The following is a 13,307-nucleotide window of genomic DNA, read 5'->3' on the forward strand; positions in this document are numbered from 1 at the left end:
CCGAGATCTGACAGTGAGCAAGGCTTTTGGTGCCGGATGAAACCTGGAAGGAGAGTTTGGTCTTGTTCAGAGTTTACAATCTCAGTGGCAGGTGCTTTGGTGCCCCCAACATGCACACACAGGGATAGAGCAGAGGAACATGGTCCCCATCCTGTGTCATCCTGTACCAGGTCACTCTCACCTCCCCGACAGCAGGCAGAGAGAGCTGTCCCTAGAACCGGAGCCCACCCTCCCCACGAGGAAGAAGTGACACTGCTCCCCATATCCCCGCCCAGAGCTGGGGGCCCTGCAACCCCCGGAGACCCCACGGTGACTTTTCCGGACACGTCTCACCCCGACCTCATGTACACCCATTTTCTCCTCCACCCGTTTTTTTTCCCCCAGCTGCTGCAGTTTGTTTTTTCTACCAAGAGGTTACATATTTTTCCCCTTTCCACCCACAGTGATTCCAAATTAAAGCGTGCTTTGGCCAGCAAGGGCGCAGGGCCTGCTGATGAAGAAGGAACCTCCCACCCCAAGTCCTGGGTCTGGAGTTTTCTGCTGGTTCCCCTGGACTGCAGAGACCTGGACGTGGCCTAAATGTCATCCCCCAGAGACTGGCCTGGCATGCGAGGCATTCTTGGAGACATCTCCCTGGACCAGGGTCTGCGTGGCTGCTTGAGCCCACTGTGCTGGCAGTCAGCTGGGAGCCCTGTCACCCCCTGGCCTCAGTCATGGGGGGTAAACACGGCTCGACCCAGTGACCAGTGGCCAGCCATGGGCAGTTACAGATCCTGGACTCTTAGCCCAGAATCGCCCGTCTGTGTAACACACCCGAGAGTTGCCATGAGGCAAAGACCCAGATTTCGAAACCCATAGGTTCTTCCAGCCTCAAGAAAATAGAGCCTGAATAATGGTACACCAGGGACTTCCCTGGCGGTCCAGTGGTTAAGACTCCGTGCTTCCACTGCAGGGGGTGCAGGTTCGATCCCTGTTCGGGGAACTAAGATCCCGCATGCCATGCGGTATGGCCAAAAAGTTAAAAAAAAAAAAAAAAAAAAAAAAGCATACTAGCCTCACAAATAGTGAGGACACTTAAGTGGCACCCTAAGTGGGTCGGTGGGAGTGAGCCCTGGCAATAAAAGAAACACTGAAAACAATAAGAAAGTTAACTACAAATTCATCTGGTTTTGGTTTTGACCATGAGCGGCAATTCTAAGCAATGTCATTCATTAAATATTCTTTCTCTGGTAAATTTCTTTGGTTGGCCTAACATTTGCAATTATTACAGTCTCTGTTGAGTTTTAATAATGTACATACAGAAGCTGTAAATTAGATATTTGTATTACTTATAAATGCTGTATACGTAAACAATAAATTCTGCATTCCACATGGAAGGGTATTTGGAGACACACAGGGACTTCGCCACATGCTTTGGAGAGTAAATTTCTATCAGTTTTGTAATAATTCAAGGTCCTTTTGCAGAAAGTTTGTGCCTCTAACCCCAATGGACACAGTAGCTTGGAAATAAAAATGAGATAAAAAGGACAGGCAGGGATTGTAAAGACAAAGAAACAAGTAGGAGTTACTTCATTCCATGTAACTCTTCAGAGACTCTGTGCTTAAAACGTAAAAACATGAAACAAAGTGGGACCTGCAAGAACAATATTTTTGCTTGGGGCAAATTTTAGTTCACACGTGAAATATCTTTGTGAGTTTATCTGCAAGGAAAAGCATTTTTGCTTAAGTCCAAATGTGACGCGAAATATTTTCCTGAATTTGAATAATATCTTTGACATTGAAAGTAAACTGTAAATTGTTTTAACACGTGAAAGACCGAATCCACAAACACCATTATTAGGATCGATCATTATGAGGTTATTACTGAAAATAGTTTTGTTCTATGGGGCGGTGTGGGAGCTGGGACCCTTCTCTCCAAATACCCGGGGCCTTTGTCGCCAAGAGCCGCTAAGGGGAGGGAGTCCTTTAGAGGGAGGGGACCCTAGCGAGGGCGACAGGGACCACCGCGGAGACGTGGCCACCGCGAGTCCCCCGAAAGCGGGCGCAGCGACACGCCCAGCCCCCAGGCCCGGCTGCGGGGCGGGGCGGGGCGAGGCGCGGCGCGGCGCGCGGCGCGCGTTCCCGACGCCACGCCGGCCCCGCCCCCTCCGCGCGCCCGCAGAGCTACGACGGGGAGGGGGAGGGGGAGGGGGAGGGGGCGGGACCCGACGCGTCCTGCTCAGTCCGAGGCGCGGCCCCACCCCGGGTCCCTCGCCGTCTGCCAATCAGACGCCGAGAGGGGCGGGCGCGCCTGGGCTTCCTGGTGGCCCCACTCCCTCGTGCGGCCGCGTTCCCGCGGCGTGGGGGGGGCGTGGCCTGGGCGCGGTACGTATAAAGGCGGGCGGCGGCGGAGGCGCCATTTTGCGAACGGCGAGCAGCGGCGGGGGCGCGGAGAGGCGCAGCGGAGGTTTTCCTGGTTTCGGACCCCAGCGGCCGGATGGTGAAATCCTCCCTGCAGCGGATCCTGAACAGCCACTGCTTCGCCAGAGAAAAGGAGGGGGATAAACCCAGCGCCACCGTCCACGCCACCCGCACCATGCCGCTCCTCAGCCTGCACAGCCGCGGAGGCCGCAGCAGCGAGAGGTGAGCGCCCCGCCCCCGCCCGAAGCTTCCAGAAGCGCCGCCGCGCAGGCCCGCAGGCGGCCGGCCGCGGGGCGCCACGGAAGTCCCGGGAGCGCGAGGTCCGCCCCTTTGTCGAGGCCACAGTCGCGGCGGGGGGGGGGGAGCAAAGGGGGTCTCTGATTGGATTGAGGGGCCCGCAGTCTACTTGGTCGGATTGGGGGGGACACGAGGATTTCCGGTTGGATTGGGGGGTCGCCAGGGTATCTGGTTGGGATTGGGGGGCACGGGAGTCCACGGTCCGGTTTGGGGGTGGGAGGTTCCGGGGTCGGGTTTGGAGGGCGGTCGGGCCGGCGGGTCGCGGGAATCTGCGCTTTGCGGGCGCGGAGGTTTTAAGCGCTTAGCGGAGCGGCCCTTACCCCTATCTCGCGCCCCGACGTGGCCCCGGGACGCGGCCGCCCTCGCGGTCACTTTTTAGCCCTGAGGATGCGCGGAGCCGGGCGGCGCCACGTAGACGGTGCCCGGGGCCCTTCTCGGCGTGGTGGCCGGCCCGCCTCTCTCCCGTAGGACGGCTGGGTCGAGGGCGGTCGTGGCCGGGGGCGGGGGTCTAGGTGAGCCGCGCTCGGCGCGGATCGCGAGCTGTTTGACCACGGCCCCGGGGGTGCCCTCGCGCGGGCCTTGAGCCACGATGCCGACGCCCGCGGGTCGGGCGCCCCGGATGGGAGCCGAGCAAAATGGAGGCGACCGCGGGGCCTGTTGACACTGCGCAGCAAATGGCTGCTGGCGCTGCCGGCTGCGCGATTGTGAAAACCTCCCCCGGGGCCGAGGGCCGCTCTGCCGAGATGACGCAAGCGGAGGCCTCGGGGTGCGCGCGGGAGGGCGTCTGCGCGGGCCCGTCTCCGCTGCGCCGGCGGGGACACCGAACTGGCCCCGCGCCTCCCGGCGGGTGCCGACGACGAAAGGGCCGCAGTAGGGGCTGCTTCAGTGGAAGGACGGCTTTGCTGGACTCCTAAGAAAAGGCTGTTAGAGCTTCAGGTCTGCTGGAGACTGCAAGGTGGAAAAGGGGAAGCTGAAGCGCTGGACTTAGAAGTGGGAAGTAGAACCTGGCGCAGGGCTGGGTGGGGCGACACTTAGCGCCGGTCAGAAGATAGTTAAAGGGTAGAAGAGGCACCCAGGGGACTGGTTGGACCTTACCAGCGTCACCACCTGAGGAGGTGGATTTGAGGGGCTTCTTGTTGCTGTGGCTGCTGACCAGACGGAGGCAGATGTTGACTCTGCACCCGGCGTAAACATTGCGCTTGAAAGATGGAGGCGCGTCCCAGGGACCTGGGCTCTGGTAGGCCTTGGTCTTCGCTTGGCCTTGCTGGGGCTCGGGGCCCTGTCAGCGGAGGCGGGGCGTCTCCCCCAGTGCTGCTCACCAGTGCCTTTTCTCCAGTTCCAGGGTGTCCATCAACTGCTGTAGTAACCTGGGTCCAGGGCCTCGGTGGTGCTCCTGATGTCCCTCACCCACCCCTGAAGATCCCAGGTGGGCGAGGGAATAGTCAGAGGGATCACAATCTTTCAGCTAATTTATTTTACTCTGTAAGTATCCTCGTTCCTCGGACCTCTGCGTACGTGAGGTGGGGGGGAGAGAGTAGCCAGACCCACAAAATGTTTTATGCACCTTTCGTGTGCCAGGAACTCTCCACGTGGTTTTCCTGAACCCAAGATGGAAGGAACAAAGGTGCGGACCGCAGCGCAGGCTTTGACTGAGCCTCTAGGAGCTGTTGGCAGCTCCTGTTTGCGCGCAGCCCGGGGCTCCTGCTCCGGCCTTGGGTGGAACCACCATTCCTCAGGGGCCCGGGAGGCTCCACACCCAAGCAGCGCTGCAGGGCGTGGGGTGAACGGTCGTATGGGTGCTTTTCTGGGTTTTCCAGACTGTCAGGCTACCAAGGGGGAAGATCCCCAGGCTGTGAAGGCTGGCGTTCAAGGTTGGATTTGGTTTTCTTCCGCAGGATAATCGGCTGAATGTAACAGAGGAACTAACGTCTAATAACAAGACGAGAATTTTTAACGTCCAGTCCAGGCTCACGGATGCCAAACACATTAACTGGAGAGCGGTGCTGAGCAACAGCTGCCTCTACGTTGAGATCCCAGGCGGCGCTCTGCCCGAGGGGAGCAAGGACAGGTGAGGGCGGGCCTGTGTGTGCCTGGGGGGCAGAGCGAGGCAAACCGTGTTTGCACCTCAAAGTTGGACTCCAGAGGAGGGAAGCCTGAGTCAGGAGCCAGGCGGTGGTTATTGTTTCCGGAGTGAGGGTTCCCCTTTTAAGCAGTGGACCAGCAGTATCACCCAAGGGACACCAGGGGCCATCTGTGGTTGTCACATTGTGGGTGTTGCTCCTGGTGTCAAGTGGGTGGGGCCAGGGATACCCCACAGTGCCCAGCACGGTCCCCCAGAGTGACCTGGCTCCAATGTCAGCAGTGGCAAGGCTGACCCTGGATTAGACCCGGGAGAGGCTGGTGCTCCCAGTATGCAGATGAGGCCACAGACAGAAGTGGGAGAGCTGGGCTAGGGCCCCTGTGGGGCGGCCGGGGCGCGGGCCCTGACGCTGGAACCTCAGCTTCGCAGTTCTTCTCGAGTTTGCTGAGGAGCAGCTCCGCGCTGACCACGTCTTCGTTTGCCTCCATAAGAACCGCGATGACCGAGGTGAGTGATCTCCACGCGAGGGAGAGGAGGAGATGGGAGAGGCTGCCCACTGCCCTGGAGGCCAGGCCCGGGGTGGGGTCCACGCGGTCCAGGGGCCGCGCTACACCCTGCTGGGCAGTCCCCTTGTCCTAGACTTGGGCCTTCTGTCTCAGGCGGTCCCCGGGCCGGGGGCCCTGCAGGTGGACGGGGGGTTCTGACCTGATGGTGTCTCCTCCGCAGCCGCCTTGCTCCGTACCTTCAGCTTTCTGGGCTTTGAGATTGTGAGACCGGGGCATCCCCTTGTCCCCAAGAGACCCGACGCTTGCTTCATGGCCTACACGTTTGAGAGGGAGTCCTCCGGTGAGGAGGAGTAGTCTGAGGCCCCTGAGGCCCCTGGGGCTCGATTGCAGACCGTTCCGTGTGCACTTGCTGCCGTGTTTTGGGCGGGTGGTGTGATCAACTGCGCGCTGACCTGCGTCAGCCTGCTCACCTGCTGGGTTTGTCCGCATGTCGTAATTGTGCAAATAAATGCTCACTCCAAATTAGCCGTGTATTTCTTGAAGTTTAATATTGTGTTTGTGATACTGAAGTATTTGCTTTAATTCTAAATAAAAATTTATATTTTACTTTTTTATTGCTGGTTTAAGATGATTCAGGTTATCCTTGTACCTTGAGGAGGAGTTTCTTATTTGAAGTCTTTTGGAAACAGTCTTAGGTCTCTTAACTTGGAAAGATAGGTATTAATCTACCCTTCTATTGCTCTCAAAAATCCAAATAAAACGATTACCCTTCCAAGACCTGTGTTGGCTCAGTGGTGTTGACAGGGGCGCTGTCTGAATGGAGGGCAGGTGGAGGGGTGGGAGGGGGCCAAGGGGAGAGGGGCCTCGAGGTTGCCTGGGGTTCAGGGAGTTGTGCGAGCGTCCTGAGCTGAGTGACTCCGCTACACACACTTCTTTCTGCAGAGGGGTGGGGAAGCCAAGGGCTTGGTCTCATCTCTGGCCACAGCCAGCCTTGGCCTCCTGTGGGCAGCTCTGCCCTGGGGCTCCACCCCGGCTGCTCCATACCTCGCCTGCCCGCCACTTCCAGGGCAGATGGCAGCCTGCCCCACCCCACACCGTGGGCCGTCACTCCCCTTTCCCAGTGCCATTCCCTGGGGTGGCTGAGGCTGGCTGGAGTGGCCTGGTTCCAGTCTGAAGCTGTTCACTGGGTCCTGGGAAGTGGCGGGGGGTGGGGTGGTGTCTAGCTGTGGGCACCCTGCCCTTTAGCCTTTGTACAGTGTCGTGCTGGGGCAGGAGCACTGCTGGTGGGTGCCCTGGCCGGGGCAGAGGTGGGGAGGTCTGAGGCAGCCAGAAGGTGAAGATACTGCAGTGGCGGGGGGCTGTGGTGAGGTGGGGGCGGAAGGCGGAAGAGCTGCAGGGCTTCAGCGCCACCTGCTGGCTGCATCTGCGAGCGTGGCCCGGCGATTGACAAACAGGCTGCCAAGCGGGTATCTTTTACTGAGGAGGACGGGGTTTAGGGGGATTCAAGTATATTTGGGGGTTGGGTGGGCTATTCAGCTACCTGAATGATGATGGAGTTGGCTTTCAAAGGTCTGGGGAGACAGCTGTCTCCAGTCCACGTCGGCAGGGCAAGGGCCGAGAAAGGGGTTTGGAGTTGGGGTGTTGGAGGAGGTACAGGAGTCTGAAGCAGAGGTAGGGGGGAGGGTGTCTGCAGTGGAGGGAGCAACGGGCAAGCCCTGGAGGCCAGAAAGCACCTCCACGGATGGTGATGTGGCAGGCGGGGCTGGCCAGAGAGCATGCAGAGCCTTTAGAAGAGCCCCATTGTACTGTGAAGGCACTAGGGAGCCATGGGAGAGGTCTGAGCAGGAGAGGGCCCTGGTCATACCTGGGGGTCAGAAAGTTCCCCCCAGGATCACCATGGTAGGGTTGGGGTGAGTGAGGGGGCATGACTGGAGACCCCAGGCTACGGCAGTGGGGCCCCTCAGGGCTCCTATGTCCATTTTTCAGAGGTATAAACCGAGACCTCATTTTCTCCCTCAGGTCCCCTGTTGTATACCACTTTGTTCATTCCATCAGTTAAACGCCTAGCGCGTGTTCAGCCTGGCCCCTGCCCTCAGGGAACTCCCAGCCTGATGGGTGAGGTGAACAGGTGACAGGTAAAAAGATGAATAAATACTTCCAGGTGGTGACAAGTGCTCGGGGAAGGCAGGGCGCGGAGCTAGAGAGGGCCCAGGAGGGGCAACTTTATTTGCTTAGAAGAGGTGAGATTTGGACAGTCTGGCAGAGGGAACAGGCCATGCAAAGACTTGGTGGCTGGACGGAATTTAGTGTCACAGAGGAACAGCAAGGAGGCCACGGTGGGTGGAGGGAGTGGGGGGGCAGGGCATGGGCACGTTTGGGCAGGTGAGCCCAGACCCCACTGGAGTGGGCTGGCTGTCTCAGGTTCCAGGGAGCCTCCCTCCCCCTGGAGGCCCCAAGCAGTTCTTGACAAGGTAGTTCACAGCACAAGGGGGTGTTCCAGGGCCAGGAATGCCTCTGATGCCGCCATTCGGAGGAGTGTCCACACTGTCATGGAGACAGTGGCCATCAGACCCCAGCATTAGAAGGGCATCCTGGCTTCTGCTGGAAGGCGGTAGGAGCGGTTCTACACACTGAGAAAGACATTAATTGTCGGGGGGTTCCACACCTGGAAGAGGGGTGGGCACCTCTGGCATCAGAAGGCCTCAGCAGGCACTGGCCATTAGCCCCCAGCCCTGGAAGGGGGGCACCTGAATTCTTAGGGGGCCTTGGGCCCAAGTTCCCAGCTGCATCCTCTGCTGGCCTTCTGGTCCCTTCTGGAAGGGGGCGTCCACCCTATCACCAGCCCCAGCCCTGGGAAGGGGGACCCGCCTCCTAGAGAGGCCCTGGAACAGGTGCATTGCTCACGGGAAGGATCAGTTCCACAGCACCAGGGCGAGGTACAAGGAGTCCTCAGTGGCCTTGGCCAAGTATTCACAGCACAGCCAGTCTTCCAAGCTGGGCACCTCCCCACCCACGGCCCGCTAGGCTAGGTGCAGGACCAGCAGCGCGTGGCGCATCCGCAGCCAGGACCCCAGCGGGGCTCCGTGGCCACGCAGCTCGGGCCCGGGCCCCCAGAGCAGCACCTGCAATGCGCCGCGCCTCCCGGCCGCCGAGGGCCGCGCGCGGGCCAGCTGGGCCGCCAGGTGCTCCAGGCCCACGGCCAAGGACGTGGCCAAGAGCACGCCCGGGCCAAGCAGCTCTCGGAGTGGGCGGCCCAGCTGCCGCGCGTGGGCGGCCGGGGGGTCACGGGGGGCCGCAGCCGAAGTCCACCAGCAGCAGGCGCTGGGGCCTGGTGGCCGAGCAGCCCCGCGGTGCCGCCAGCAGCAGGTTCTCGGGCCGCAGCTCGGCCAGGGCCGCAGCCCGCGCCTCCGGGCGCTCCAGGGCTGCAGGAGCAGCAGGGCCACGGCCTTGCGAACTCCTCGGGCAGCTGCGCGCCTGTCTCCACAAGCCACTGGACCACCGTGAGCTCCGGCACCTCCGCCGCCAGCGCCACGGGGCTGCTCCAGGGCGTCTCGGGAAGTGCGCCCTCGGGCGCCAGACCACACAGCTCCTGGAGGTTGAAATGCCGGGCCAGCGAGGCCTGCGGCCCTAGGCCACACGGGTGGGGCTCGTCTGCTCCTGGCTTGGGCACCTGCGGGACAGAGGGACCCTTCAGAGCTCCCCGCCACCAAACCAGCACAGCTCGCCCAGTGCCTCTACCTGTTCTGAAGACTTCCCACCCAACCCAACCTGCCCACCATCACTGTATCCCTCCAAAAGCAGGGGGTTCGTGTTAATTCGGATGTTGGTCGCCAGTATGATTTTAAGGAAAGCTACACCAGGGAGGATAGTGTTTAGGGGATTGGACTTTCCACTCTGCCAAAGGGGCGGACGCTTGCCACTTGGTAGCAAGGGAGATGACAGCTAAGGTGCCAGAGCTGGGCTGTCCAGTAGAAATGCAACTCGGGCCACGGTGGAATTCAAATTTTCCAGTAGCCATGTTTTAAAAAGTGAAAAGGAGCAGGTGAAAGTAACTTTCTTTCTTTCTTCTAAAAAAAAAAAAAAATTCACTAGTTTATTTTTTAGATTTCACATACAATTGAAAACGTACTGGATTTGTCTTTCTCTGTCTTATTTCACTAAGTATAATACCCTCCAAGTCCATCCATGTTGCTGCAAATGGCATTATTTTGTTCTTTTTTATGGCTGAGTAGTAGTCCATTGTAGATATAGTTCACATCTTCTATTGATGGACGCTTAGGTTGCCCCCATGTCTTGGCTATTGTAAATAATGCTGCTATGGACATAGGGGTGCATATATACTTTCTAATTAGCGTTTTCATTTTTTTCTGGATATATACCCAGGAGTGGAATTGCTGGATCATATGGTAGTTCTATTTTTAGTTTTCTGAGGAACTTCTAGACTGTTTTCCACAGTGGCTGCACCATTTTACATTCCCACCAACAGTGTACAGGGTTCCCTTTTCTCCACACCCTCGACAGTATTTGTTATTTGTGGTCTTTTTGATGATGGCCATTCTGACAGGTGTGAGGTGATACCTCATGGTGGTTTTGATTTGCATTTCTCTGATTAGCGATGTTGAGCATCTTTTCATGTGCCTGTTGGCCATCTGTGTGTCTTCTTTGGAAAAATGTCTCTTCAGGTGTTCTGCCCATTTTTTAAAAAATAAATTTATTTTTATTTTATTTTTGGCTGCGTTCGGTCTTCGTTGCTGCGTGCAGGCTTTCTCTAGTCACGGCGAGCGGGGGCTACTCTTTGTTGCGGTGCGCGGGCTTCTCATTGCGGTGGCTTCTCATTGCAGAGCACGGGCTCTAGAGGCACGGGCTTCAGTAGTTACAGCACGCGGGCTCAGTAGTTGTGGGGCACGGGCTTAGTTGCTCCGCACATGTGGGATCTTCATGGACCAGGGCTCGAACCTGTTTCCCCTGCATTGGCAGGCAGATTCTTAACCGCTGCACCATCAGGGAAGTCCCCTTCCCAGTTTTTAATTAGGCTTTTTTTTTTTTTGATACTGAGTTTTATGACCTTGAAAGTAACTTTCATAATCTATTTTATGTAATCCAATTTATCCAAAATGATATCATTCAACAGGTCACCAAATGAAAAAAGTATTAGTGAGATGTTTTACATTATTGTTATTATTATTGATACTGAGTCTTGGAGACCTGGTGTGTATTTGGTACTCAGAGCATATCTCAATTGGCACCAGCCCCACTTCAAGTGCTCAGAAGTCACCCATGGCCAGCAGTTGCAGTACTGAACAGCAAAGCTCTTTCTAGAAAGTAGGAGAGTATTAGCCCTGGGGATTACATTTGAATCACCTTGGGGCAGGGGTTAAAAAGGACAGGTGCTGAGGTAGGGCTCTGGGAGTGTGTAATTTAAAAATAAACTCCCTAGGGGTCTCTGAGATGGATGGAACAGGGATGGAGCTGTCAACTAAAGAACTCACAGCCAGCAGCAACTTACTCCCTCCATGCTCCAGTCTGTAAAATGGGTGCATAATAACACATTCTGCCGAATGGGTGAGGTTCCTCCAAAATGGTGATGTGTCTGACACTTGGTAGTCTGGTTTATTTGATGGGAATCTTTTTTTTCTTTTTCTTGGTGGTGCATAAAACAGAAGCATCTTATAACAAAACGTGGTGATGCTTGCATGAGGATTAGCTGAATGAAAGTGTCTAAAAGTCCTTAGAACAGCACAAGACATGAAGGAACAGTGCTCAGTATATTTTGTTGAAGATGATGATGGAAAGTGGGAGCTATCAGCCGGCTGTGGGTTTCTAGCGCCAGAATTCGCGGGTGAGTGAGTTAAAATGCAGACTACTGGGGCCCTGAGAGTCGTGAGGGAGAGTTTAACAAGACTCCCAGGTGATCTGAATGTAGGTCGCCCCACACCTGAGAAACGCGGTTCCAAGGGCTGACGGTGTTTGTTCGTAAGTTAGTTGCAAAATAAGCAGTTGGGCCTGAGTCTGAAGAGCCCTGGGTTATGCCTTGGACGGGACACCGGGGAAACCTCCGAGGAGGCGGGGCGGAGGCGGGGCTCACGTTGGCAGCCAGGAGGTACCACGCCTCCTTGTTCCTCCGCACCAAGCGGTAGTAGAGGGCGTCCCAGCTCTCCACGCGGGGCGAGCTGTCCAGGAGGCGTAAGCGGCGGCCGGGGCGGCAGGGGCCCGGGAGGCACCCCAGGAGCCGGGCGTGCAGCCGGGCGTACACGGCGCGGAGGCCCTCCAGCTGCCGGGCCTCCAGCGCGGCGGAGGGAGAGGCCCAGCTCGGTGTCCAGCGAGAAGAAGGGCAGCTCTGCAGGGGGACAGGCTGTCCCCGCCCTGTCGTCGCCTGCCTGGCTCTCGTCCACACTGCGGGATCCCAGAAGGGGCTTCTGAGGCTGCCCTGCTCGAGTGGGGCCGGGGCTGGGGGACTTGTGGGTGGGCAGCGACTGGGCCCTGGTCAGGGTCTTCTTGGGTAGGGGCTGCGGGTCAGTAGCGGGGCGCTCAGATGTCCGTGGGCAGCAGACCTGGGAGGGCAGCAGGCGGGCACGGACCTCACCTGTGGGGGGAGGGAGTGGGGGAAGGGCGTGAGGCCACGCAGAGTGGGGTCCTGTGCGCATGACTCCACCCTCGGCCATAATTCCTTCATCTCTAGAATGGAAACAATGGGGAGCTCCCTGGTGGTCTAGTAGTTAGGACTTGGAGCTTTCACTGCTGTGGCCCGGGTTCAATGCCTGGTCAGGAAACTGAGATTCCACAAGCCACGCAGCACGGCCGAGAAAAAAAAAAGGAAAAAATACCAACTCTAACTACGTTATGCCTTGTGGGGTAAGGATGCCATCTCCAATTTACAGATGAGGAAACAAAGGTTCAGAGGAGTGACAAGTCAGTGGCAGAGAAACATCTGGCCCAGCACAGGTGACCCCCACTTCCCTGTGTGGCTCTGGGCAGGTGACTGAACCTCTCTGAACTCCAGTTTCCTCATTTTTAGAAGCTGGTTATCCAGCTTTTTTTTTTTTTTTTTTTTAAACAAAGAGTTTCATTGAAGGTAGTTAAAAAGCTGCTATAGGACTTCCCTGGTGGTCCAGACTCCGCGCTTCCACAGTAAGGAGCACAGGTTTTATCCCTGCCAGGGGAACTAAGATCCCACATGCCGTGCGGCATGGCAAAAAAAACGAAAAAAGAACAACAAAAAATCCCTGCTGTAATCTAGTTAAACCATTATGGGGCAGAGCGTTCCTTACATGGTAATGAAACACTCAACCTTTCTTCTCTGGCTGCCTCACCAGCCACCTGTCCCACCCCCACCCGGGGCCCCTCCCAGGCTCTCACCAAGGTTGCTGTACGTGGGCTGGGTCAGCCAGGTCGGGGCGTTGGCCCCCGGGGGTCTCAGTGGGTGGCTCTGGGTTGCTCATGCTGCTAGGGGAAGGTCAGAGTGCAGGGCATGTGTGGGAGGGGCCCAGCGCCTCCTGTGTGGCCCTGGGAGGGTTGCTTGACCTCTCTGGGCAAATGTCACCCATCAACCTTTCAGGGTGGCGAGAAGGACCCTGTACTTTTGTGACATGGACAGAATGTCCAGCTGTGAGGACAAGACCTCAAGGGGGTGGGGGAAGAAGCTGGGGGCCGGTGACAATACCCAGGGAACCCATGCTTAGGCTTTGTCCCCAGAGCTTAGCGCTCTCAAGCTGTGTGGTTGCCAGCAGCAGCCTGGGCCCCAGCTCTGCCCGGGCCCCAGCTCTGCCCCACCCAGATTCCAAGTTGCCCAACCTTGAAAAGCAGCTGCTTCTGCCCACTCCCTGCCCCAGCCCCCCTCCAGGAGTGCCCTACCTTCAGGACTGGAGTGACCTCGGGGCAGGGGGATCTTGGGGACAAACTCCCAATAGCTGCAGCCCCTGGCCTCCCGGACTGTCTGACCGGTTGCTGGCAGTGAACCGGAAACACCCAGGCAACTGTTAGACCGCAGGCCCCGGCAGGAGGGGGAGTTTTCTGCATTACTTCCC

The 13,307-nt window shown here is 57.6% G+C and overlaps 2 protein-coding genes across 2 annotated transcripts; one reads left to right on the plus strand and one right to left on the minus strand.

Annotated features, from left to right (window-relative positions):
• Nucleotides 1-2,380: 2,380 nt before the first annotated feature.
• Nucleotides 2,381-6,058, plus strand: OAZ1 (ornithine decarboxylase antizyme 1). Its single transcript, XM_082381827.1, is given in 6 exon segments — nt 2,381-2,622; nt 4,034-4,091; nt 4,093-4,179; nt 4,593-4,765; nt 5,199-5,284; nt 5,504-6,058. Coding segments are annotated over 6 exon segments (684 nt in total). The 5' UTR covers nt 2,381-2,476; the 3' UTR covers nt 5,638-6,058.
• Nucleotides 6,059-6,904: 846 nt separating this feature from the next.
• PEAK3 (PEAK family member 3) lies at nt 6,905-12,722 on the minus strand (the record flags this gene model as incomplete). Its single annotated transcript, XM_082383131.1, is given in 9 exon segments — nt 6,905-8,303; nt 8,307-8,580; nt 8,582-8,705; nt 8,708-8,734; nt 8,737-8,953; nt 11,369-11,576; nt 11,578-11,866; nt 12,640-12,697; nt 12,699-12,722. Coding segments are annotated over 9 exon segments (1,329 nt in total). The 3' UTR covers nt 6,905-8,195.
• Nucleotides 12,723-13,307: the final 585 nt, after the last annotated feature.

Source organism: Balaenoptera borealis (assembly GCF_965194805.1).
Source record: "Balaenoptera borealis genome assembly, chromosome: 2".
NCBI lineage: Eukaryota > Metazoa > Chordata > Mammalia > Artiodactyla > Balaenopteridae > Balaenoptera > Balaenoptera borealis.